This window comes from Vipera berus (assembly GCF_964194415.1).
Source record: "Vipera berus genome assembly, chromosome: Z".
NCBI classification, from domain to species: Eukaryota; Metazoa; Chordata; class Lepidosauria; order Squamata; family Viperidae; genus Vipera; species Vipera berus.
The window spans coordinates 27,929,151-27,954,317 of record NC_138205.1 but is presented as its reverse complement, the minus strand read 5'-3'; the positions used below and the strand labels follow the sequence as shown (position 1 = coordinate 27,954,317).

At 42.1% G+C, this 25,167-nt stretch overlaps 1 protein-coding gene across 1 annotated transcript; it reads left to right on the top strand.

Moving 5' to 3' along the window:
- Window positions 1-5,584: 5,584 nt before the first annotated feature.
- LOC308678324 (C-X-C motif chemokine 2-like) lies at window positions 5,585-11,394 on the top strand. Its single transcript, XM_081345438.1, has 4 exons — window positions 5,585-5,839; window positions 6,818-6,923; window positions 7,025-7,109; window positions 10,918-11,394. Exons 1-4 carry the CDS (start codon window positions 5,641-5,643, stop codon window positions 10,927-10,929), a joined length of 402 nt encoding a protein of 133 aa, XP_081201564.1. The 5' UTR covers window positions 5,585-5,640; the 3' UTR covers window positions 10,930-11,394.
- Window positions 11,395-25,167: the final 13,773 nt, after the last annotated feature.

Below are 25,167 nucleotides of genomic sequence, written 5' to 3'. Positions count from 1 at the left end.
TCTGCCATTCCCCACCATCCTGGGAATAGGATGTTCGTCAGTACGCCATTGGTTATTGTCGGCGACTGGTCCTCGTTTCTCACCATCGCGACTGGTCGTAGGCCTGGCCTGCGTTATGGTACCCGGAAGGCCTGCCTTCCCCGAGCAGCCATACTCTTTTCCCGCCCCCCTCCCTAACCCGACAAAAAACTTAACAAGAAACTTAACCAGGGGCCTCTTGTTGGTCTTGTGATGGAGGCCCCTGACCCTGCCTGGCCATCTCTCAGAGGCCCAAAGGTGGGGCCCGTCATCGAGGTTTGATGTATTGAAGGCAGGACGAACCCAGGAGAGGGGGGAACTCCTGAGGGCGAGCAGATCTATGCTAGAATATTGAAGAAGCATAGGGAGCATTGTGGAGCATTGGGAAGGCGGTCCCCTGGGTGGAGCATTAGAAGGAGGGTCTAGTCGGGTAGGTGGGTATCTGGACCGTCATCCAACCACTGCCACTTGGTTGGGTGAACCCCAGAAGCAGGCCACTCCCCATCCTCTCACGATGGGTTGTGATTCTGCTTCTGGGGGTGGTCCAGGACCCACTCTGGGTGAAGCATACCCCATAGAGCTCTCACCTCTATGGGGCTGCAGGTGTAGGACAGGCCACTCTGCCACCGTGGCTTACACCCAGGCCCATCATGTCCTGTGGGGCGAGGGAGGGCAGGGGGTTCGGAGCTGGTGGAGGCCAGATGTTGATGGCCTCGGTGGTCTAGGGGTTTTCGGTGAGTTGGTTGACCGGGGACTGGAGAAGCTTAGCGCCGCTGTCAAAGGCCCCTCGGTGGTGGTCGATCGGGTCCGCATAGCCGGTCTGCGGCACCTCCTTGATCCCAGGGAGATGCCGCCGTTGTTCAGGAGCCGGCCAGGAGGTCGAAGCAGGGCAGCGACTCCGGTCCTGCTCAGGGCGGTTGCTGCGGCTGTCTCTTCCGCCGCCTAGCTGATCCATTTGATCCGCGGGGACTTTCCTGATCATCCCAGGTGCCGCTGTTGCCCAGGGAGGCATAATAGGGAGCCGAGGGTGGAAGCACCGGCCCCACTCCGGATGGCTGCAGCAGATGCAGCGGCTCAGGGGCGGGTTAGAGGCGCCCCATCGCCACTGCCCCCGCCGGTGTTCAGGCCCGTGGGGAGATGACAGGCTAGGGCCCCGCGGGGTTCTCGCCGTCGCCGTTGCCGACGATGCCGCTGCCTCCGCTACCCAGCTGGTCCGCGGCGCCTCCGTTGGTCGCTTGGGGACGCCGCCGGAGTCGAACAGGTGGGGGGGTCGGGGCAGGGCAGAGATGTTGGCCCCTCTTGGATGGCTGTAATGGTTGTGGTGGCTTAGGGGCGGGCCGGTGATGACTCGCCGCGACTGCCACCGTCGCTGCCTGGCTCCATGAATAGACGACCAGACTGGGGCTGGAGGGTCGTCGCTGCCATCGCTGCCGTCCTCGCCGTCGGCGTCTCCGCCGCCCTTGCCCGGTGATCGGGATCGTGGGGGAACGCGGACCAGGGCCCGCGAAGCTCTCACCGCCGACGCCGACGAAGATGCCGCCGCCTCCGCCGTCCAGCTGGTCCGCGGCGTCTCCGCCCATCGCCTGGAGACGCCGCCGTCGCCTGGGAGCCGGTCAGGGGGCCGGAGCAGAGCAGAGCCTCGGGCCCCCCCTGGATGGCTGCGATGGTTGTCGTGGTCCAGGGGCGGGCTTGGAGATGCCCTGCCGCCACCGCCACCGTCGCTGCCAGTTCCCTGAAAAGGCGACCAGACTGGGAAAGAAGAGTCGTCACCGCCGCCGCTGTCATCATCGCCGCCGGCGCCTCCGCCGCACAGCTGATCCGCGGCGACGCCGCTGCCGCCCGGGAGCCGATCAGGGGCCGGGGCAGAGCAGAGCCTCCGGCCCCTCCTGGATGCCTGCCAAGGGCCAGGGGGCGGGCCTGGGGAAGCCCTGCCGCCACTGCCATCGTGGCTGCCGGCTCCCCGAATAGGCAACCGAACTGGAGCTGGGGAGTCCTCGCCATCGCCGCTGTAGTCGCCGCTGTAGTCCTCGCCGCCGGCGCCTCCGCCGCACAGCTGATCCGCGGCAAAGCCGCTGCCGCCCGGGAGCCGATCAGGGGGCCGGGGCAGAGCAGAGCCTCCGGCCCCTCCTGGATGCTATCTAACCCACATTTTTCTATCTTATCAAGTAGTAGGTTGTGATCTACTTTATCAAATGTCTTACTGAAGTCCAAGTAAATTATATCTACAGCATTCCTCTGCTCCACTAGTTTTGTCACTTGATCAAAGAATGTAATAAGATTTGTCTGGCATGATCTGTTTTTGACAAACCCATGTTGACTTTTAGTGATGACTTTGTTTGCATCAAGGTGTTCGCTGATTTGTTGTTTGATTATCTTTTCCAGAATCTTCCCAGGTATTGAGGTCAGGCTGATAGGTCTGTAGTTTCCTGGATCTATTTTTTTCCTTTTTTTGAAGATGGGAACTACATCAGCTCTCTTCCAGTCCTCTGGTAGTTCCCCAGTGCTCCAGGATCTTTGAAAAATATAGTTCAGTGGTTCTGAGATCATGTCTGCCAGTTCCTTGAGAACCTTGGAGTGTAATCCATCTGGTCCTGGTGATTTGAACTCGTCTAGGCTGGACAGGTGCTCACTTACCATTTTCTTGCCTATCTTAACTTGCGTTTCTATTCTGTTTTTTATGGAACTGGTTTGGGCAGGTTGGACTGTTTTTTCTCTTTGTGTAAAGACAGATGCAAAAAATGAATTAAATAGTTCTGCTTTCTCCCTATTGCTTGTCACCTTCTTGCCACTTTCCCCCACTAATGGACCAATCATTTCCTTAACTTTTTTCTTGTTTTTTATATGTTGAAAGAAGCATTTTTTGTTATTTTTGACTTTGGTCGCAAGCCTTATTTCATTTTGAGCCTTAGCTTTCCTCACTTCATCTTTGCAGGCACGGGCTATTTGCTGATATTCTGACTTAGTTATGGGCCCCTCTTTCCAATTCTTATACTTGTCCTTTTTATCTTTCAATTTATCAGAGTTCTTTATGCAGCCATGCTGGTTTCTTTTGAGACCTGTTATTTTTCTTCTTTGTTGGTATTGTGCTAGACTGGGCCTTTATTATCTCACTTTTCAAAATTTCCCAAGCTTCTTGAGTTGTTTTCCCCTTTAGGATTCTCATCCATGGAATTCTTGCCATGGTCTCTCTAAGTTTATTGAAATTAGCTCTTTTAAAGTCCAAGACTTTTGGCTGTGTTCTATTGCTTCTGCTTCCAAAATGTTGAATTCCAATATTGCATGATCACTTCCCCCCAAGGTTCCTGTGGCTTCGACACCTTCTATCATTTCATCTCTGTTTGTGAGAATTAAATCCAATATGGCTAATCCCCTAGTTCCCTTCTCTACTTTTGGGGAGAGAAAGTTGTCTGCTAGGTTTGTCAGGAATCTGTTTGATCTTCCACTTGGTGCAGAGTTTGTCTCCCAGTTGATATCTTTAATCTGTTCTTTTATTTATATATTTATACTGTTTTATTATGTTGTAGTAAACAGTCAGAGTCACTTAAGTGAGATGGGCAGTGTAGAAATTTAATCAATATATAAATTATATAAATTTATTATAAAAATTTATAAATTAAAAACATGCCTAAAGCCCTGAGCCTGCCAGTTCAATTGGGGTTCACAGAGGAGCATGCAATTATAAGACTGGTTAGTGCTCTGAAACCACTTTCCTGCCTTTTTAATTTTAATTATTTCATTCTTGTTTTTTAACTATCTTCTATTATAATATTTACATAAACTTTTTTCTTTTATGTCCATTTTTACACTGCCCAGAGTTGCTTTAGGAGGGAAATGGATCATTTCTAAATGTAGTTAATAAATAAACTACTCCAAACATATTATATGAAGACCCAAGTCTCTGGAAAAGGTGAAATGAAAGAGGATGCCCAGAAGCAAAGTGGATGGACTCAGTTACCCTAGCGATGAGTGCATTATTGGGTGACTTATAAAGAACAGATTAGGGATAGATCATCACAGAGAAAATCTTTATGTATATGAAAAGTTGCTTCAACAGTGAGACAAGCAGCATATAAAGCAGACACACATACTGCACATTTATTGACAGTTTTGAGAACAGTGATAAGAACTAATGCAAACTAAAATAAAATAAAAATAAAGGTAAAGGGAGAAAAAAGAAAAAGCTAAAACTTCATAAAGAAAAAAGTAGAAGAAATAAGGAAAGAAGAAAACAAACATATAAAGCAACATACATAGAGATGTGGCTTCCAATCTTCAAAGTAGCTATAAGCACAATTACATTTTTATCTTTCTGATGACAGTCATTTTCTATAATCCACCCTTCTATTCATCAAAACCAGAAGGTATCAGGCTAGAAACCAGGAGATTGTGAATTCTAGTCTTAACTTGAGCATGAAAGCCGGCTAGGTGACTTTGAACCATTCACACTGTCTAACCCAACTCTCCTCACAGGGTGTTTGTTTTGGGGAGGAGGAGGTAGAATTGGATATGTTGGCTGCCTTGAATTATTTACAAAAATAATAAGGGCAGGGAACAAGAAGTTTTCAGGTACTAGTAAATGTAGATATTGTCTTTTCTCTAATCAAACAAATCAATTTAGCCATTTTGGCAAGTTCTGTCACCCACACCAATCATTTGTCCATTGTAGGTATTACCCGTTTTCCCCATCTTTATACATACAATAATCTTGTTGCAGTTATTATATATAAAAGAGTGTTCTCTAGTTCTTTTCTAATTGTTTATCATCGGCTCAAGAGGAAAAACTCTGGTTTACATTAAATGTTAGTCCTTAAAATCCTCTAAATCACTGTATGTATCGGAATCCAAAGTCATGCCAAAAACCCACGTTTCTAGGAATTAAAACAACTTGATGGTACATACCGTAATTAATAACTGACCTCACCTGAATTGCTTACTAGAAAATAGCACGAATTCTGTTTCAAATTCTCCATCAAATTAGTGGGTTATAAACTTGAATAATCTTTTTACCCAAAAGTCCCTAGGGGGAAAATATTTTAAAGAATTTTTCAAAAGTTGACATTCTTCTTAGCTGTGACAATGGCACCACTCTATGAAAAATAGTGGCCTTTTCCTAGTTGCAAGAACTACACACCCAAACCATGAAAATCCTTCTGCAAAATAACTTTGGATTTTTTTCATTAATGAAATTAAACAAGAATTAAGGAAAAAAGAGAGTATTTACATATAGGCACACAATTGGTTTTAGTATGGATTAGAAAATAAGGAAGAAAAATAGATGGAAAGATGCTGTTATGAAAGGAAGAAAGCTGCTCTTTTACTGGTCTATTAAGGGGAGCAATGCAATGCTTACAAGTATGTGGGCAAACATGGAAGAGTTTATTTCAGAAGTTCCAGAAACGGTTGGAAAATGGTACGCATACTCGCATCTGATCTTCCCCTTTCCCACGACATCTGAAACAATCTCACTAGTTTTGCAGAGGCTAACATCCGTCAGGAAAGGTTCAGCCTACCTCGCCAACGCAGGGGCCGTGAGTCGTCCTCCTGCACTGTATTTTTTTTCCGTGGAAAACTTACGCAATCCCCTGCCCATAATGAAACACGTCCTGGTCCAAGGCAACGTTAATGGGGTGGGCTTATTCTGAGTCAACTGTCCCTTGCCTTGCCATTTACAAAAGTATAAAAAGCCTGCAGCGGGCACTCCGGAGTATCCTCCAGCCTCCCCGACGCAAGATGGACCGCCAACGTTTCAGCGCGTCTTTTCTGCTTCTTTTCTTCCTCATGGTCCTGGTTTCCTCGACCGGGAACGCCTCGCCTAACGAGGGTAAGCGGGCCTCACTTTTATAGTGGCTTTGCGAGCGAGTGGCAGGGAAACAAGCGGAGGCGCGAGAACCGCTTTCGCTGTGCACTGCAGTTGCCTCTGGTGCGCGTGGAATAGAGGTGGTCTCTTTCCCGTCTTTCCTCGAGTCAAGCGTAGCAAAGGCCTAGGGCAGGGGTAGGCAACCTTGGCTCTTTTATGACTCATGGACTTCAACTCCCAGAATTCCTGAGCCATGCTGGCTCAGGAATTCTGGAAGTTGAAGTCCATGAGTCATAAAAGAGCCAAGGTCTACCCCTGCCCTAGGGGCTCCTTACTTGAGGAAAAAAATGAAATGAGAGGAAGCTCCACCGACAAAGACCTCTGATCCTATGTGAGCTTGCTGAGGGAGAAAAAGTCTTTAAAAAGAATATTAGTGTAGCAGATATTTTTTTAAAAAAATCAGTAATAATAAAAACATTAAATATCTTCATTTTGTAGTAACAATAACAATAACATTATGCAATTAAACATACTAAGAAGAGTTAAGAAAGCCACAATATCGCTTAGAAAGAGAAGATAAAATACAAATGCATTGTAATGCTGTAAAAAAGATCAGAAGCCACTCCTTTATGTTGTCTTTTTCTCCTGTCTTTTTTCTTTTCTTTCTTATTCACTTAATAATCTTTACTTTTACAAAAAGTATTGTTTGTATTTTGCAAAAAACTTTTTAGAAGTTTAAAGAAGAGCAAGAAATTGAAATGCAACGAAGTCATTTTAGAGCCTGAAATGACTCTTTATGCATTGCAAAAACTAACCAGGGTTGGATTTCACATCCTTTGAATAGTGATGGATCCACTCTGGTGCATTTTGAGGGGCCTCTGTCACACTGCTTGTACTTCACATAAATGGTCTCCAGGCTTAATATGTAAGGCAATGATTGTGCAGCTAGTTTGGATGTATGTCTTATCATTCAAATTTTTCCTGGTTTCTTTGTCTCCACAGATAATAGGTGTCAGTGTAACGGAACAGAGCCATCTGTCTCACCAAGAAATATTCATTCTGTAAATTTAATCCAGCCAGGACCACATTGCCATGTTCTGCAAGCCATGTAAGTGTCTTCTGGCCTGACTATATTCCCTTCTTAAAAAGAGTGATGGTTATATAAAAGTGGTTCATTCATGCAGCCATTTTCTCTATTTTATCTATCAGAGCTACCTTGAAGAATGGGACTGAAACCTGCCTGAATCCAGAAGCACCTTGGGTCCAGCGCTTTATCCAGATTCTCCTGAACAGGGTATCTATCTTAAATATTCAGAGGAAGTGAATGGGTTTAAAGAACACTTCTAAAATAAAATGACCTTACTGGATTTAATTGAAAATGGATATTTTATCTTTACATAAGGCTTTAGAAATGTCCTTGCATTGCTCTTTGCCATAGTTAGTATCCTATTGGCCTGAGGCACCAGTTGAATTTGGTATCAGAACTAAAGAAGTGGTTTCAATAGTTTTCTTGACTTTGATTAAATCCATACCTATAAGTAGTCCTCTACTTACAGTATGATGTTCATGAACTATTCAAAATGAAGAAATGAAGAAACTTACAATGCCTGCCCAAAATTACACCCACTGCAGTGCCCTTGAACAAAAGTTGAGTGCTTGGCAATTACTGTATTTTTCCGTCTATAAGACACACCCTTGTATAAGACGCTCTGGCATGTGAGTTTCTCTGTGCTGATCAGCTGTTTTACGGAGTGCCAAACAGCTGAGCTAGCAAATCTGGAAGTTCGGCCAGCCGACAATCTTGCCCCCTCCTGTTAGTGCCAAGCCCATAGGGGCTTGACAGCTGCACCAGGCAGCATGGCAACCCACACTGGCATGCCCTGGGCTCTGAAGGTTAGCATTATTTTTCCTTGTATAAGATGTTGCACTTGTATAAGATACACCTGATTTTTGAACAGGGCATTTGCAGGAAAAAATAGCATCTTATACACGGAAAAATACAGTAAGCTGTCCTTAAAACTGAGTGCAGGAATGCTTCACCAACCTACTCACTTATCTTTTCCCAAGGCTTGGGCCTGTTTCTCACTCTGTTAAGTACTTGCAATTCTTAGGCCTGCTTCCCATCTGGCTGGGTCTGACACCCTTCTCCCCACCCCTTACTACAGCTTGGTCCACTTACTTTTTCTGTAGATTTCCTTTAGAAAGCAGCCACTCTGTCATGTGGCCTTCCTACATAGACTAAATCACCTTCTGGAAGGACAGCTGGCTGATCCATCCTTTGGCCTGAGTACTGAATAGTGGCCATGTGGCACTGTCCCAGAAGTGAGTGTCATTTTGGAGTAACTTTCAAAATGAAACCCACTTTCGGAATGTAATCTCCATGTAAGAAGATTGTGTGGTGAAGCAGCTGCTTCCTGAAGGAAATATGTGCAAAACGTATGTGAGTTAAGCTATGATGGGTAAGGTGGAGAGTGCGGTACCCAGTTGGAAGTAGGCCCAAAGTCTGTGGGGACCCTGCAAGGCAGGAAGCCAAACACAGTGTGTGGGGATGGCAGGCTCACACTTGTGCTGGGATAGTGCTGTAGTATGGCTTTAGGTCTGTGTTAGGGCTCCCAGGGCCTTCCCTATCTGAGGCACCCTATGTTCTACTTAAATACTTGCCTGATGACTGGCAGAGCATGGATTGAGGAAATTAAGCTAGGTGCTCATATGCACACCTCCCTTAATGACTATCATGACTTGTAACTGCAATGAGCAGGCTCCATTATAGTCATAAGTCAAAGACTCCCTGAATTAGCTACTGAATTCTGAATTTTATTTTATCTTGACTCTTGACTCTTAAATTTTCTTGAGTCATAGATCAATATTACCTGATCAAAGTGACTGTGATTGCAAAGAACATTCAAATATGGCATTTGCATTGTAAAGTGTCATGAATTGGTTCAGTTTCAGCAGTACTTAAGTACAGTGAACATGTAAATGAGTATAAATGATGGTTGTTGTTGTTGTTAGCTGTGAAGTCGTGTCCGACCCATCACGACCCCATGGACAACGTTCCTCCAGGCCTTCCTGTCCTCTACCATCTTCTGGAGTCCTACTGCCTACTGCTTCAGTGACTCCATCCAGCCACCTCATTCTCTGCCGTCCCCTTCTTCTCTTGCCCTCAGTCTTTCCCAGCATTAGGCTTTTCTCCAATGAGTCCTTCTTTCTCATTAGTTGGCCAAAGTATTTGAGTTTCAACTTCAGGATCTGGCCTTCTAAAGAGCAGTCAGGGTTGATCTCCTCTAGGACTGACCAGTTTGATCGCCTTGCATTCCAAGGGACTCGCAGGAGTCTTCTCCAGCACCATAGTTCAAAGGCCTCAATTCTTTGGCGCTCAGCCTTTTTTATGGTCCAACTTTCACTGCCATACATTGCAACTGGGAAGACCATAGCCTTGAATATACGCACTTTTGTTGACAGGATGATGTCTCTGCTTTTTAGTGTGCTGTCTAGATTTGCCATGGCTTTCCTCCCCAGGAGCAAGCATCTTTTAATTTCTTGGCTACAGTGCCCATCTGCGGTGATCTTGGAGCCCAGTAAAATAAAATCTGTCACTACCTCCATTTCTTCCCCATCTATTTGCCAGGAATTGAGAGGGCAGGATGCCATGATCTTGGTTTTCTTAATGTTAAGTTTCAACCCAGGTTTTGCACTCTCCTTCTTCACACGTAACACGAGGCTCTTTAGTTCTTCTTCACTTTCTGCCATTATACATTATACAATGTTGTGAACCTCCGTCCATAATTCTTCAGGCAATCTGTCTATCAGATCTAATTCCTTAAATCTATTTGTCACCTCTACTGTGTATTCATCAGGGATACGATTCAGTTCATATCTGAGTGGCCTAGTGCTTTTCCCTACTTTCTTCAATTTAAGCCTAAATTTTGCAACGAGAAGCTCATGGTCTGAGCCACAGTCAGCTCCTGGTCTTGTTTTTACTGACTGTATAGAGCTTCTCCATCTTTGGCTACAGAGTACATAGTCAATCTGATTTCTGTGTTGACCGTCTGGTGATGTCCATGTGTAGAGCCTTCTGTTGGGTTGTTGGAAAAGAGTGTTTGCTATGACCATCGTATTCTCTTGACAAACTTCTGTCAGCCTTTGCCCTGCTTCATTTTGTACACCAAGGCCAAACTTGCCTGTTATTGCGGTTATCTTTTGGCTTCCTACTTTAGCATTCCAATCCCCCATGATGATAAGGACATCATATTTTGGTGTTAGTTCTATAAGGTGCTGTAGGGCTTCATAGAACCGGTCAATTTCATCCTCTTCAGAACCGGTGGTTGGGGCATAGACTTGGACTACTGTGATATTGAATGGCTTGCCTTGGATTCGAACTGAGATCATTCTGTCATTTTGGGGATTGTATCCCAATATTGCTTTTCCTACTCTTTTATTGACTGTGAAGGCTACTCCACTTCTTCTGAGGGATTCTTGCCCGCAGTAGTATACCTGATGGTCATCTGAATTAAAATTCACCCATTCCTGTCCATTTTAGTTCGCTGATTCCTAAGATGTCGATGTTCAGTCTTGTCATCTCTTGTTTGACCACGTCCAGCTTGCCTTGATTCATGGATCTTACATTCCAGGTTCCTATGGAGAAAAAATCTTTACAGCATTGGACTTTCCTTTCACCACCAGGCACATCCACAGCTGAGCGTCCTTTTGGCTTTGGCCCAGTCACTTCATTCTTTCTGGCGCTACTAGTACTAGCCCTCTGCTCTTCCCCAGTAGCATATTGGACGCCTTCCGACCTGAGGGGCTTATCTTCCAGCGTTTTGCCTTTTGGTACTGTCCATAGGGTTTTCATGGCAAAGATACTGCAGTGGGTTTCCATTTCCTTCTCCAGTGGATCACATTTTGTCAGAACTCTCTGCTGTGACCTTTCCGTCTTGGGTGGCCCTGCATGGCATAGCTCATAGCTTCATTGAATTATGCAAGCCCCTTCGCCACGACAAGGCAGTAATCCACGAAGGGGTAAATGATGGTAGTTATGTATAAATTTATGCTTTAGTAACATTTTATTTCCAATATTTATATTTTGCTGTTTAAATCTACAGGAAAACAACTGACAAGCTATGCAAAATGGACGCAATGGAAGATAGGAGAAAGAAAAAAAAATGCTAGAAAATTGCATAGAAGAAAGAAAGAGCTTGCTGCCTTTGATGATTTTATAAGGAATCTTTCAAACGCTGCTTTCTTGCTTTGCATCATTATACATTAAATGTACAACAGGTGGCAGCATCTAACTGATCTGGACTGATCTCAGATATTAAGTGGTGCAATTCCTGATTGCTGCAGGATTGCCTATATATTCCAGAGTTGTTAGTTAAAATTGAGTGAGGAAAATCAGGAAAACAAAATAAAAACCACCATTATAGAAGGCTATAGTAAAACATTTCTGTAACCTTGTTAAGAAAATTGCGTTTATGTCCTCATCAGAATTGGAGCTGATTGTTTTGTGTGCATCTTCATCTTTGCTTTTACATTTTAATAATTGCTTCTTTGGTTTCTTTTGAACTGGAGAGGAAAACATATATACAATAAATATATACAATAAATAAATAATTTTTTCCTAATCTTAATTTGTTTTTTGAGTTTGGGGATATATTTTAGGAATTAAATGATGTGCTAAATAAAAAACAAAAGAAATACTGACTGATACAAGGTAAGTTCTTAATATGAAGTAATTAACTAGGATTAGGGTCTTGGGGATGAGGTCACTGGTAATAACATGGGGAATTCTGATGCAACATTTGGAGTACTCTAGTGAATTTTAGTCAAACATTCTCCAAAGGCTTACCCAAGAGCAAAAAACTGCACAGGGTAGTTCCTTTATTATGAAATTTTTGCTTTAAAAAGGCAGACTATCAAGGAAATTGAACATAAGTAGCTTGGTCAATAAGAACCACAGCAGGAACAGAGTAGGATGGGATTTGAATGGAGGCCTTGGAATGGGAAATGGAGGGTTAAGGCTAGGATTAGGCTTCTCTCTCAACTGACAGCAAAAATGATACAGCGGTGAGTTTTTTAAAAAGGGGAAAGCTCAGGGAAATTAAAATTGCAATTGTTAAAAATTTGCCTCTGCTCAATCAGGAGTTTTTAGTATGCAAAGCAAATGATCTAGCCACATATTACTGCAGAATATCAGTTACACATAGTTTAGGGAACCAGAGCTGGGAACATGCAAGAAAAGAATTTTTCTTCTAAAGATTGTTAACTGTGTGCACATAGGCGTTCATTCTGATGCTTCAGCTTGTTAAGTTGAAGTTTGTGCAATAAGATCCACCTTTGTTGTTGTTGTTGTTAGCTGCGAAGTCGTGTCCGACCCATCGCGACCCTATGGACAATGTTCCTCCAGGCCTTCCTGTCCTCTACCATCTTTTGGAGTCCATCTAAACTCACGCCTACAGCTTCAGTGACTCCATCCAGCCACCTCATTCTCTGTCGTCCCCTTCTTCTATTGCCCTCAACCTTTCCCAGCATTAGGCTCTTCTCCAGTGAGTCCTTCCTTCTCATTAGGTGGCCAAAGTATTTGAGTTTTAGCTTCAGGATCTGGCCTTCTAAAGAGCAGTCAGGGTTTATCTCCTCTAGGACTGACCGGTTTGATCGCCTTGCAGTCCAAGGGACTCGCAGGAGTCTTCTCCAGCACCATAGTTCAAGATCCACCTATAGAAAGTAAATTGAGAATTGCACTCCTGGCATGCAGGAGAATTGTCTACTAGCAGCCTTAGGCAATCTAGACTGACCAGCTGACCAGTTGTGCCAAAGCTCTCTGACTGCAGAAATTTGTCTGGCTGGGTCATGGTTCAGTTGACATCAGAATAGAACAAGGCCAAGTTAAGGTGTGTCCTTTCCCAATATTTGCTTGGGGCATTGTATTTATCTTCAGAGCAAATTAAAGATTGAAAGTTTAATGCAAGTTCACTTCCAAGTAAAGGTGGGGTAGAGCTTTAATTCTGCATTAATCAAGATTCCAACTTCCTCTCTTCTGGGTTCTGCCTCCCTCTGGCTTGGGAATTGGAAGGAGATAACCTGCATTACCAAGTTCTGATGGACAATTTTAATATCTGATCCTCACTTAAATCCATACTTTTTAGTGCTTTTTTGTTCTTACTCAGTTTCCAGCTTTTGAAGTCTTATATTGCCACTGGAAAGAGTAGAATTTTTTTTAAATTTCCCGATCCTATTATCAAAAAGGCTAAAGCATGCTGGCAATACATTTCATACTGCATATCTACTTGGTACCATATATTCATAGCCATTCAACAGGTAGTTTGAATCACACTAGCTAAGTATTAAGTTAAGTGTAAATGTTATTTCTTCAGTGTCTGATTTATGTATAATGCCCCCTAAGCTGACAAACACTAAGGACATAATCCAGCTTCCATCCTCATTTGATTTAGAAGTTCCCACAACATCTCTCCACAAGATGAACCCTCAGCCATGCCCCTCCAAAAATGGACATAAATCTACATTTATAGACTTAAGCCAGAGTACCTGCTCTTTGGAAAAAAATCATTCTTGGAGCAAGAGCAGAGGCACACTGGCAACCGAGATATAGAGAACAACAAGTTCTGCAACCCACGAGGAGAAATATCGAACCTCACAACAACTGTGTTTATATGGGAAGCTTAGATGATATTGACCCAGCTCCATTGTCAAGTTGACATCTGGCATTTCCACCATCTAGCCAATCAACCAAGTCAGACCACGTTGCTTCTGAGAACCCCATACAGTTGATGACCTGGAACATAGCTGGCTGGAAAAGGATGGTTGATAGTGGACTAATGAGCTTTCTTTCTAGATTTGACGTAATAGCCTTTCAAGAAACCTGGCTAACCGAAGTGGATGAACCAGTACAATTGCCAGGCTTTCAGGGATGGGCCTCCCCAGCCCTAAAAACAAAGAACAAAGGGAGACCCTCTGGTGGGCTATGCATTCTTATAAAGGAAGAGTTGCAATGGCAGGGAGAGAAATTATATAACGAAGATAAGTATCCGTACTTTCTAGCTGTCAAATTTGAATATGACCAGTTTGAGTTAATATTGGTAAATGTGTACATTCCTCCAAGCACATCCCAGCACTATAATTCTGAATATTGGATGGGCTTGGAAGTTATCTTAGAAGATATATCTATATTGTACCCTCAGTCCATAGTGGTATTATTAGGAGATCTGAACGCTAGACTGGGTCCCTCTCTGTATGAGCTTGCCCAGAAGAAGGGAATCCCAGGGGAGTTTTTTGATAACCATCCTCAGTCGCTCTCAAGAGACTGTAAAAGTAATGCCGCTGGCCTGCTCCTAGTCTCCTTAATTTTTAAGTGTAATCTCCAAATTTTGGGAGGTAAGGACAAGAATTATACATACCCTTATACATACCACTCAGCCAATTCAAGTAGTGTACTGGATCTCTTTTGTGTGTCTAGAGATAAGGCTGACCTCTTCTCAGAGGTCACAGTACACCTTAGCGACAATAGTGACCATCAGCCTGTAAGTGTGACATTGCGAGGCCGCTCAGATTTAAGACCATATAACATGGCTGACAGATGGCTCACCAAAAAGGTAGAGGTGACCCAAAATAAAAGGTTAATTTGGGCCAAAGTTGATACTAAGGCAATATTAGAATGCCTTAAAACAGAGAATGCTACTAAGTGGGCTAGAACAATACAGTCATCTACTACTGACTGGATGTCAGCCTTCAATGCATTCTCCAATCTGTGTAACATACTGAAGAAACACCTAACAGCTAAACCTACTACAAAAAGAGCCCAAGTGGGTAGACCTCGCTGGTTTGATCCTGATTGCCAGTGACAGAAAAAGAAATTGAAGGCAGCCATGAGGCTTGCCCAGAGGAATCCTACTGCCCATATACAAGCTAAGATGCTGCACACAAGAAGGGAATATAAAAAAACTATAACATTAAAGAAAAAACGTTTTGCCATTTCAATCTGGTCAGAACTTGAGTTGGCTGCCAGAAGTCATAATTCAGTATTATTTTGGCACTCAGTAGCAGGTATTCTGAAGGAACGGAGATTTGCATTTGACATACCAATCTCTGCTGCGGACTGGGAGAATTATTATCAGTGCTTGTTTGCCCCCACCGAACCGGTAAAGAAATTATTTTTAAACAGTGATTTGGTAAATCCTAGAACTCTCCCCCCTTGGCCACCAGTCTCAGAAAAGGAGATACAGTCCATCATTAAAAGCTTAAAGAGCAATAAAGCCCCAGGCGAGGATTTTTTTACCAGCAGAATTATTTAAGAAATTTCCCAACTGGTGGGGCCCTCTATTAGCAGGTCTTTTTACACACATAAATAACACCTGCCATATACCAGATGGGTGGAAGATGGCAATAGTTGTCCCTATATATAAAAAAGGGAATAAAAAAGGATCCTAGTAATTATAGGCCCATCAGCCTGATTGACATTGTAGCAAAAATATATGCTAGGTACCTTTTGAACAGAATTGAAATCTGGGTAGAGGAAAACAACATCCTCACAGAAGAACAAGCAGGTTTTAGACAGAACAGATCTACTATTGATAACTGCTTTGTTTTGAACCATCTAATTGCCAAATATGCCTATAAGAGGAGACCCCTGTTTGCTGCTTTTATAGACCTTACAGCAGCATTTGATATGGTAAATAGAGACGTACTATGGAGTAAATTGACATCTCTTAAAATAGAACCCAGACTTCTGGCTTTGATTAAAGCCCTTTACACAAGTACCTGTTTGAGGGTGCGGTATGGGGTTAATGGGGCCCTGACTAACAGGATTCACACAAATAAAGGGGTAAGGCAAGGGTGTATCCTGGCCCCATTATTATTTAATTTATACATCAATGATTTGCCAGGGTTAATGAAGGATACCATGGTACACATGCCGATGATCCTAAATACTTACTGTAACAGCTTGCTTTATGCTGATGATATGATTTTATTATCATACTCACAAGTAGGATTACGTAGGCTATTAAGAAGATTCAGCTCTTATTGCCAGGATAACTCCCTAATTATTAGCAAATCCAAATCGTAAATAATGGTGTTTGGAAGAAACCACCAGAGACATAAGTGGCAATTAGACGGTGAACCAATTGAACAGGTTAATACCTTTGTATATTTGGGAGTAACTTTTTCCAAGACTGGATCTTGGGCCTGCCATCATCAATGAAGTACATTTAGAGCAAAAGCCCGTTTGAATTTATTGCTCAAACTAAAGAACCATAGTTACCCAGGGTCCCTAGCTCCACTACTCAAAGTTTATAAGGCTAAGGTTACGACAATGCTCTTGTATGGAGCAGAAATTTGGGGTCTTTATTCAACCACAGCTTTAGAACGAACACAGTCCCAGCATCTGAGATGCATTTTGGGTGTAGATCCAAGAACATCTGCTGCAGCAGTTAGAGCTGAATTGGGAATTCATACAATTCAGGCATTATCTAAAATTAGAGCTTATAACTACTGGTGCAAAGTTAATGAAATGGAGACTGATAGACTCCCCAAATTATGCCTACTAGAGCAAATAAAACTGCAATCACAAATCTCCTGGATCACCAAACTAACAAATTTTGTAAGAAGCTGTGGCCTTCCTGTTTCTTGTGTAACAGGAGAACAATCTAAAAAAAGAGTTGCCCAAAGAATTAAGGATATAGAAGCACAAACTGATATAGCTATCCTTAGTAAGGTGGGTAACTTGAAATGGCTGAGTAAATACAAATGTACTTTTCAAGTGGACAGTTATTTGAAGTTACAACTCCCAAAACATCTTAGGGAGATATTTACGAGAGCGAGATTCGAACAGCTTGATACAATGGTCAGATATGGGAGATTTCATGCTATACTGTACAATGAGCGTCTCTGCATTTGCGGAGCGGCAGAGGTAGAGGACCTGGCTCACATCCTATTTGACTGTTGTTTGTATAAGAGGGTGAGAGACAGGTATCTTGGTCTATATACCAAACGAATGACCCATTGGGATCCCCATATCAAAATAACTTACCTTATGTCCGGCCAGAACTTGAAAATCACATCCAACGTAGCACAGTATTTGAACAAAATGATCCAGTTAAGATCTGCATATGTGGGACTGATTGGGGTAGATTGTAAGGGCGACTCCGAAATATAATGTTTCCATATTTTATCTATATCTTAAATTTGCATTTTATTACTATTTTAACTTAAATTGTATTTTAATTCCATTTTAAATTGTATTTTATCAAATTCCATTTCGGATTGCTTTTATCTAGTTTTGGTGACGGTTTGTTGCTGGAACTTTGTACTTGATATGGCCCAAGGGCTAATCAATAAAGTTGTTAGATTAGATTTATGTATAAACACCAAATGTTTGACAGAAGTGAACTTTGCATTTCTCTACCACTTCTTCTGCATTAATGAGGAAAAGATGGGTTTTGTCCTTATCTTCCTCTTCTGTGTTCAATTACCTTTGTTAATAGTATGAATAAATAATGTTTTCTGTATTAGCTCAGCTTACTTTAACTTGTGTTCGTAGGATAAACCCATTTATCCTGAATGGACTACAAGCAAAATGAACATAGAATTTTGCTGTGTTATGTCAAAAGAGAGAATAGGCAATTTAAGAAGGTTATAATCAAAGCTTCTAAAGTGAAAAATGTGGAGATAGTTTATAGTAACAGCAATTTAGTCTCTTTAAAATTAAAAGGGTAGAATATATAATCTCATAGCTAATGTTTAAGGCAGCAGGCTGGAAACCAGTAGATTGTGAGTTGAAGTCCTACCTTAGGTTTGAAAGCTGGGTGGGTGATTTTCAAATCAGTCTTTCTCTCTCAGCCCAGCTAACTTCACAGGGTTGTTGCGAGAATAATAGAAGTATTAGGTATGTCCAAGCAGAGGCTTGGATCCAAGTACAGATAGTTGAGTTAGTAGTCCAAGAATTTCAATTACTTATTCAGTAGTGAATGGGTCAAATACCTCTTAGATAGTGAGACAAGGCAGGCCCTCAATCAACTCATGGATTCAGCTGGAGTCCAATTGGGGGTGGATTTGAGTGACTTTTTCCAAAAGGTGCCTAGGATATTTTCCACAAAGGTCTCCCTCCATAATAGAAGGTGGATCATCATGCAAAAAAAAAAAATACTGACTGGCTACCTACAGATGCAATAAAAGGGGAAAATAAACATTTTGCCACTCTTTTTACCATAATGTACTTCCCCTAACAGATCTGGTCTGTCAATAGTTGGATAAATTTCAAACAATTCTGACTTCCCCATAAGTGTCCCACCCCCAGATTCACACAATATCTCTCCCTGCCTGTCATGGCATCTACTATTAGTCTTCCCCCTCCTACAATTCTGAGCCAGAGGTAGTGCCCATCATAGAGTATTGGATAATGGAATGTACCATCTCCTTGTTAAAAGTAGGGTGCAGTTTTATTCCTGGCCTTTTCTTCTGGCGCATTCTTCCATTCTTGTATTAGACAATAGCTCCTGAGGAAGCACAATTCTGAGACAGGCAGGCAGGCAGGCAGGCAGACAGACAGAGATTCCTTACTTCCCTTAACACTACAGCGTAGATGTAAATGTGAGCTCAAACTGTGTATGGTCAAATTTACTTTCAGAATTTCTCTGTCAACATTTTAGGCATTTACCTCTGCCATTTCATCTCTCTAGTTCACAGGTCTGCAACCCGTGGTTCCGGAGCTGCATGCGGCTCTTTCAGCCGTCTCCTGCGGCTCCCAGTCCTCTGCCATGTGCAGTCCCCCCCAAAAAAAAGTGGGACTAAAAAAGTTCAACCAATCAATTCAAATATGCAGGGTAGGTGCATATCTCGCCTTGGCTCCACTCTTCAGTCAAACCCTGTTCTGCGCATGCGCGCATGTATGCGCATGTGCACACATTTTTTTGCAGCTCCCAGTTTTTCCTTTTGTGAGGGAACCGGTTCCGAGTGGCTCTTTCACTGTTTCAGGTTGCTGACCCCTAGTTCTTTGGTAAACCAATGCTTCCTCCTCCACTAGGTGGAAAGCTCAAGTGTAATCTAATCAAGTACTCTGATTATCTCAATGTTCCAGAGATCTACTGAGCACTTGACAGAACCACCTGTCAAGTTGCTGGATAAATCTGCCAGAATTCATTAGAATTCAGTAGGATTAAAAGGATATATGAAAATGACCATTTTGATGGTTCAACTCGTGCTTTGGAGTTTTGGAGTAGTGACTATTCTCAATTATTAAGGGTGATCTAATCATAGCAAAAGACCCACCACAATGTTTTCCATCTTCAGATCAGCTACCAAAAGCTCTGAGATGAAGACCAAATCTAACAAACACCTGTGTGACTAAAGTTTATAGAAGCTCACCGTGGCATAGGTGTTGTGAATTCCTGAGACCCTTGGAAGCCCCCACTCAACATAGTGATTGAGACATGACAGAACTAATCTTGTGATGAGTTGCAGAAGCTCAAGAAAGCACCCTGATATGCATCGGTCACATCCCCAACTTATTAACAACCAGCTGCAAATTTTCTATTATCAGTGAAGGACCTGCTTCCTCACTGATTTGCTGGAAGTCAGTTAGAAAGAGACTGCTTTAGTGCAGTGTATTCAGAGATCTTGATGCATCAGGTCAGAATCTGCAGGCAATGATTTTCCCTGTGACATTCTTTGGAAGTTGGAAGCAAAGTGAAAAGGATCTTAAAGGTTTTTGTTGATGAAAGGTGAGAATGCGATGCATTTTCAAGAAAACAAACTAATGTATCAAAAAACAAATCTAAATTGAAACTCAAATTGCCGGTATCAGATTATCGTATTTGTGATATATTATTCAAAGACCTCCTTTTCTTGAGAAATTCATAATGCTGGGAAAATGGACCAACAGCAAGGTGGAGAGATTTGATTATTATTATTTTTTATTTTAATTCCATTTATATCCCGCCCTTCTCCGAAGACTCAGGGCGGCTTACAAACTTAGCAGTAGCCTTCATTCTATGTATATGCCTGCTTATTAGGGCTTTCACACACACACCCCAAGCGGCATTATTACAAAGTCAGCTTAATTGCCCCCAACAATCTGGGTCCTCATTTTACCTACCTCGGAAGGATGGAAGGCTGAGTCAACCTTGAGCCTGGTGGGATGCGAACCTGCACTAATTGCAGGCAGCTGGTGTTACTTAAGGAGGCATTAGCCCACTGCTCCACCAAGGCTCTTATAAAGCTCATGGGTACTGTTATGTGCTCCTGGCTACTTTCCTTCATGACCAGAGGCAAGCTTGTCTGACCAATAACCATCCAAGACACAGTGAAGGCCTTTTGTTTCGTTTATTGCAATAAGCGGGGAGAGAAGCTATCAAAGCTTGGTTCTCCAAAGTTTCAACCCAAAATATTCCCTTCTTTACAGTATATAGCCTTGTCCCGGCCACACATCCCTTCTTTTCCCCCATTGGCTGAGGTACTATGAGCTTACACTCTTTCTGTCCACTTCTTACACATTTCCTGCTATTAAATCATATTCACATATACAATAATAAGAAGAATTTTTTGACATTTAAATAGCTATTTTGAGCTCTGTGGATATTTATATCCCCCTTTTAGAACAATAGTTTCTTTCCTATTTTTCAATTCAGTATTCCTTTCCTCTTATCTCATTCAGCTTGTTTTCCTGTTTTCAATTCCTTTCCCCACTCTGAGACCCAGATAATTTTTGCCTATGTGTTTCTCTTACATCCTTTCTTTATGCTATTCTTTCCTTTCCCCCCATCTATTATAGTTGCTTCTTCACTCAGTAAATTTCCACTGCAGCAAATTCAATTTTAATTTTCTCTTTCAATATTAAATTTCTGAAGACCTTTACTTCTACCGGGTACAATGTTGGGTATTCTAAAAAATTGGGTTGGGTCTGAATAATTCTGGAGAAAGTCTATTTGTTTGCTCTAAATCAATACTAACTTGATGGTATCTAACAATCACATATAAAAGAAACATTGAATACAAAAAGTAAATATTTACTTTTCTAAAAAATGGTTTTCAGTATTCAGAAGGGCATGTTTTCCTTGGCAGAGGAAAAGAAACTGCTTTCATTTTTGTAATGTTTTCCTTTTTCAGGCAAATATTGATCAGTTCAAAGAGCTAGATAAGTACTTTAAACTACATTTTCTTTGCCAGAGTAACTAATGAATCTTGAGTCATTGTGGAGATGAAATAGCTTTTTATTAGTTTTATTTTGGGGGGAAATGTGCTGCTTAAGGCTATTGAAACAGGCTTATCAAAGCAATTCTTAATAGTTATTGGATATATTATTGTCAAGATATAGTTCAAGAACAATAGATAGCTATTTATCTCTTCAGACCAGATGACACATTCCCTTTTGACATCTCTGTTCACACTCTCAAATACTGTTCAGCTTCCTTGAAGTCCTCCCTACCTTAGAATGGCAGGTGGCAAATGAGATGTAGGATGGGAACATCTTTCCTTCTGCTACAAAGCTGTAAAGAAGCAGTAGCCCTCTTTGCCCAACTCCTGTCAATGGCAGGAAGCTGATAATGGCAGAGCAGGCAGAGCAATTGTTTCTCCATTCTTTCTCAATCACCAGGCACATGAGGAAAGGGTCTAGCCTGGACAGTGGCATGGCCGGACATTAATCTGGAGTGGATTGGGGTTTTTGTAGCCCCAGGACTCTTGGACTGCACTTAACTTGAGTGAGCAGGCTAGATTTTGGAAGCATAGTTCAGTAGGCTGAGAGACAGTTGAATTGCTCATGGTTTTTTTTCTTACTGTCCTCAGTCTCTGCAAAAACCATTATTGTTGCTTGTAATGCCCTCTTTTATTTCTCTGCTGATACTTCTACTTATGCATTCAGACTGCACTGAGAAGGGGGCAGAAATATGCAACTATTGGTTCATCCAGATTGGAGCAGGAGAACAGGAGAGATCATCAGCTCCTGCAGGCAGAAGACTGTTGCAATTGTCAAACTGCAGAGGAGGGAGAGGTTTGCAGAGGAGAGAGTAAATGACAATTATGTGTCATGAAAAGAAGGACTATTAAATGAAAAGAAGGACTAGATGTGACTTAATAGTAGTGTTCCAACATCTAAGGGGCTTCTACAAAGAAGAGAGGGGTCAACCTATTCTCCAAAGCACCTGAAGGCATAACAAGTAATAGATGTAAACTAATCAAGGAGAGGAATCAACCTAGAAATAAGGAGAAATTTCCTGATAGGTAGAACAATAAATCAGTGGAATGGCTTCCTTCAGAAGTTGTGGGTAATCCATCTCTGGAGACTTTTAAGAAGAGATTGGATAACTGTTTGTTTGAAATGGTATACGATCTTCTGCTTGAAAATAAGACCTCAAAGTTCCTTCCACCTCTTTTATTGTATTATTCTGTTATGTTGATACTATTCCAATTTATTATAGAAATTTTGGGCAGAAAGATTTTTTTGGGGGGGAACTCCTACTTGAGGGTCACCTACTTTTTTGAGCCCAATAGAGCTACATAATTTTTGACTCGTTTAAACCAGCCATTTTCAAAATTAGCAACCAGTATGAAAGAAGTATATCTGGGTGATTTTGTTGTAATAGAGAACAAAGTAAAATCAAATTCCAAACAAAAATATGAGAGATAAATGTATAGTCTGAATGAAAAAGTGGGGACAGTGAAAAGGACAGCAGCCTATCCTGTTATACAGTAATAGTTACAGTATTTTCAAATAAACAATTTGTGCTTTCTTCTATTTTACAGTGGCCTTTTTACTACTAGATACAATTATGCATTTTAAAATACCGGTAGTTTAACTTTCTCACTTGCGCTGTTCTTCCCTATTCACACTTATTTACTATTTTTACTCCAGCACTTTGATCATGCTTTTTCTTGATGACATTTTGTTAATCCTTCCAAATAGATCTTTTTTTAATGTCAGCCAGTGATTCTGCAGAATCCCTCTATCTGGTCCTGTTTGCTGTTGCAGATTCCTCTGTCCTCATGGAATCCTCCTTACAACTCTGTCCTGGATTCATCAGCACGTCTCATCCACACAGCACAAATATAACTGTAACTCTAATAACCTTCTCTTTTGTTTTAGGGATCTGTCCCCTTTTCACCAACAGATAGGTGTCTGCTAACAGGTGTTAGAGTCAGTCTAAGAACCTTCTTGCATGACTCTTTAAATTGTTGTTAGCTGCGAAGTCGTGTCCGACCCATCGCAACCCTATAGACATTCCTCCAGGCCTTCCTGTCCTCTACCACTGAAGCCTACTGCTTCAGTGACTCCATCCAGCCACCTCATTCTCTGTCGTCCCCTTCTTCTCTTGCCCTCAATCTTTCCCAGCATTAGGCTCTTCTCCAGTGAGTCCTTCCTTCTCATTAGGTGGCCAGAGTATTTGAGTTTTAGCTTCAGGATCTGGCCTTCTAAAGAGCAGTCAGGGTTGATCTCCTCTAGGACTGACTAGTTTGATCGCCTTGCAGTCCAAGGGACTCGCAGGAGTCTTCTCCAGCACCATAGTTCAAAGGCCTCAATTCTTTGGCGCTCAGCCTTTTTTATGGTCCAACTTTCACTGCCATACATTGCAACTGGGAAGACCATAGCATTGACTTTACACACTTTTGTTGACAGGGTGATGTCTCTGCTTTTTAGTGTGCTGTCTAGATTTGCCATGGCTTTCCTCCTGAGGAGCAAGTGTCTTTTAATTTCTTAGCTACAGTCCCCATCTGCGTTCATCTTGGAGCCCAGTAAAATAAAATCTGTCACTACCTCCATTTCTTCCCCATCTATTTGCCAGGAATTGAGAGGGCCGGAAGCCATGATCTTGGTTTTCTTAATGTTTAGTTTCAACCCAACTTTTGCACTCTCCTTCTTCGCCCGCAACAAGAGGCTCTTTAGTTCTTCTTCACTTTCTACCATTAGAGTGGTATCATCTGCATATCTTAGGTTGTTGATATTTCTCCCGGCAATCTTAATTCCAACTTTTGATTCATCTAGCCCTGCCTTTCTCATGATGTGCTCTGCATATAAGTTAAATAGGCAGGGCGACAGAATACAGCCTTGCCGGACACCTTTCCCAATTTTAAACCAATCAGTGGTTCTGTGTCCAGCTCTCACTGTTGCTTCTTGGCACACATATAGGTTTCTCAAGAGATAAATAAGATGGTCTGGTATGCCCATCTCTTTAAGAACTTGCCACAGTTTGTTATGATCCACACAATCAAAGGCTTTAGCATAGTCAATGAAGGAAAAGTAGATGTTTTTCTGAAACTCTCTAGCTTTCTCCATAATCCAGCGTATGTTTGCAATTTGATTTCTAGTTCCTCTGCCTCTTCAAAATCTTGCCTGTACTTCTGGTAGTTCTTGATCCACATACTGCTGAAGTCTAGCTTGTAGGATTTTAAGTATAACTTTACTAGCATGTGAAATGAGTGCAATGGTGCGATAGTTTGAGCATTCTTTGGCAATGCTTTTCTTTGGAATTGGAATGTAAACTGATCTTTTCCAATCCTGTGGCCACTGTTGAGTTTTCCAAATTTGCTGGCAAATTGAGTGTAGCACTTTTACTGCATCGTCTTTTAAGATTTTGAATAGCTCAGCTGGAATACTGTCACCTCCACTAGCTTTGTTGTTGCTCAGCTTTTCTAAGGCCCATTTCACTTCACATTCTAGGATGTCTGTCTCGAGGTGAGTGACCACATCATTGTGATTATCAGGGACGTTAAGCTCGTTCTTGTATAGTTCTTCTGTGTAATTCTGCCACGTCTTCTTAATCTCTTCTGCCTCTGTTAGGTCCCTGCCATTTTGGTCCTTTATCATGCCCATTTTTGCATTAAATGTTCCCTTCATCTCTCCAATTTTCTTGAAAAGATCTCTGGTCCTCCCTATTCTATTGTTTTCTTCTATTTCTTTGCACTGTTCATTTAAGAAGGTACTCTTATCTCTTCTAGCTATTCTCTGGAATTCTGCATTCAATTGGGCATATCTTTCTTATTCTCCCTTGCCTTTCACTTCCCTCCTTTCCTCAGCTATTTGCAAAGTTTCCTCAGACAGCCATTTTGCTTTCTTGCATTTCTTTTTCTTTGGAACGGTTTTGGTTGCTACCTGTTGTACAATGTTGCGAACCTCTGTCCATAGTTCTTCAGGCACTCTGTCTATCAGATCTAATTCCTTAAATCTATTGTATATTCAATAGGGATATGATTTAATTCATACCTGAGTGGCCTAGTGCTTTCCCCTACTTTCTTCAGTTTAAGCCTAAACTTTGCAATGAGAAGCTCATGGTCTGAGCCACAGTCAGCTCCTGGTCTTGTTTTTACTGACTGTATAGAGCTTCTCCATCTTTGGCTGCAAAGCATATAGT

Excerpts from the sequence above, each read along its gene's own strand:
- LOC308678324 (XM_081345438.1), top strand. The coding sequence starts at position 5,641 with ATGGGGTGGGCTTATTCTGAGTCAACTGTCCCTTGCCTTGCCATTTAC. Across the intron at positions 5,840-6,817 it reads GAACGCCTCGCCTAACGAGG|ATAATAGGTGTCAGTGTAAC; the intron begins GTAAGCGGGCCT and ends TTGTCTCCACAG. Across the intron at positions 6,924-7,024 it reads TGCCATGTTCTGCAAGCCAT|AGCTACCTTGAAGAATGGGA; the intron begins GTAAGTGTCTTC and ends TTTATCTATCAG.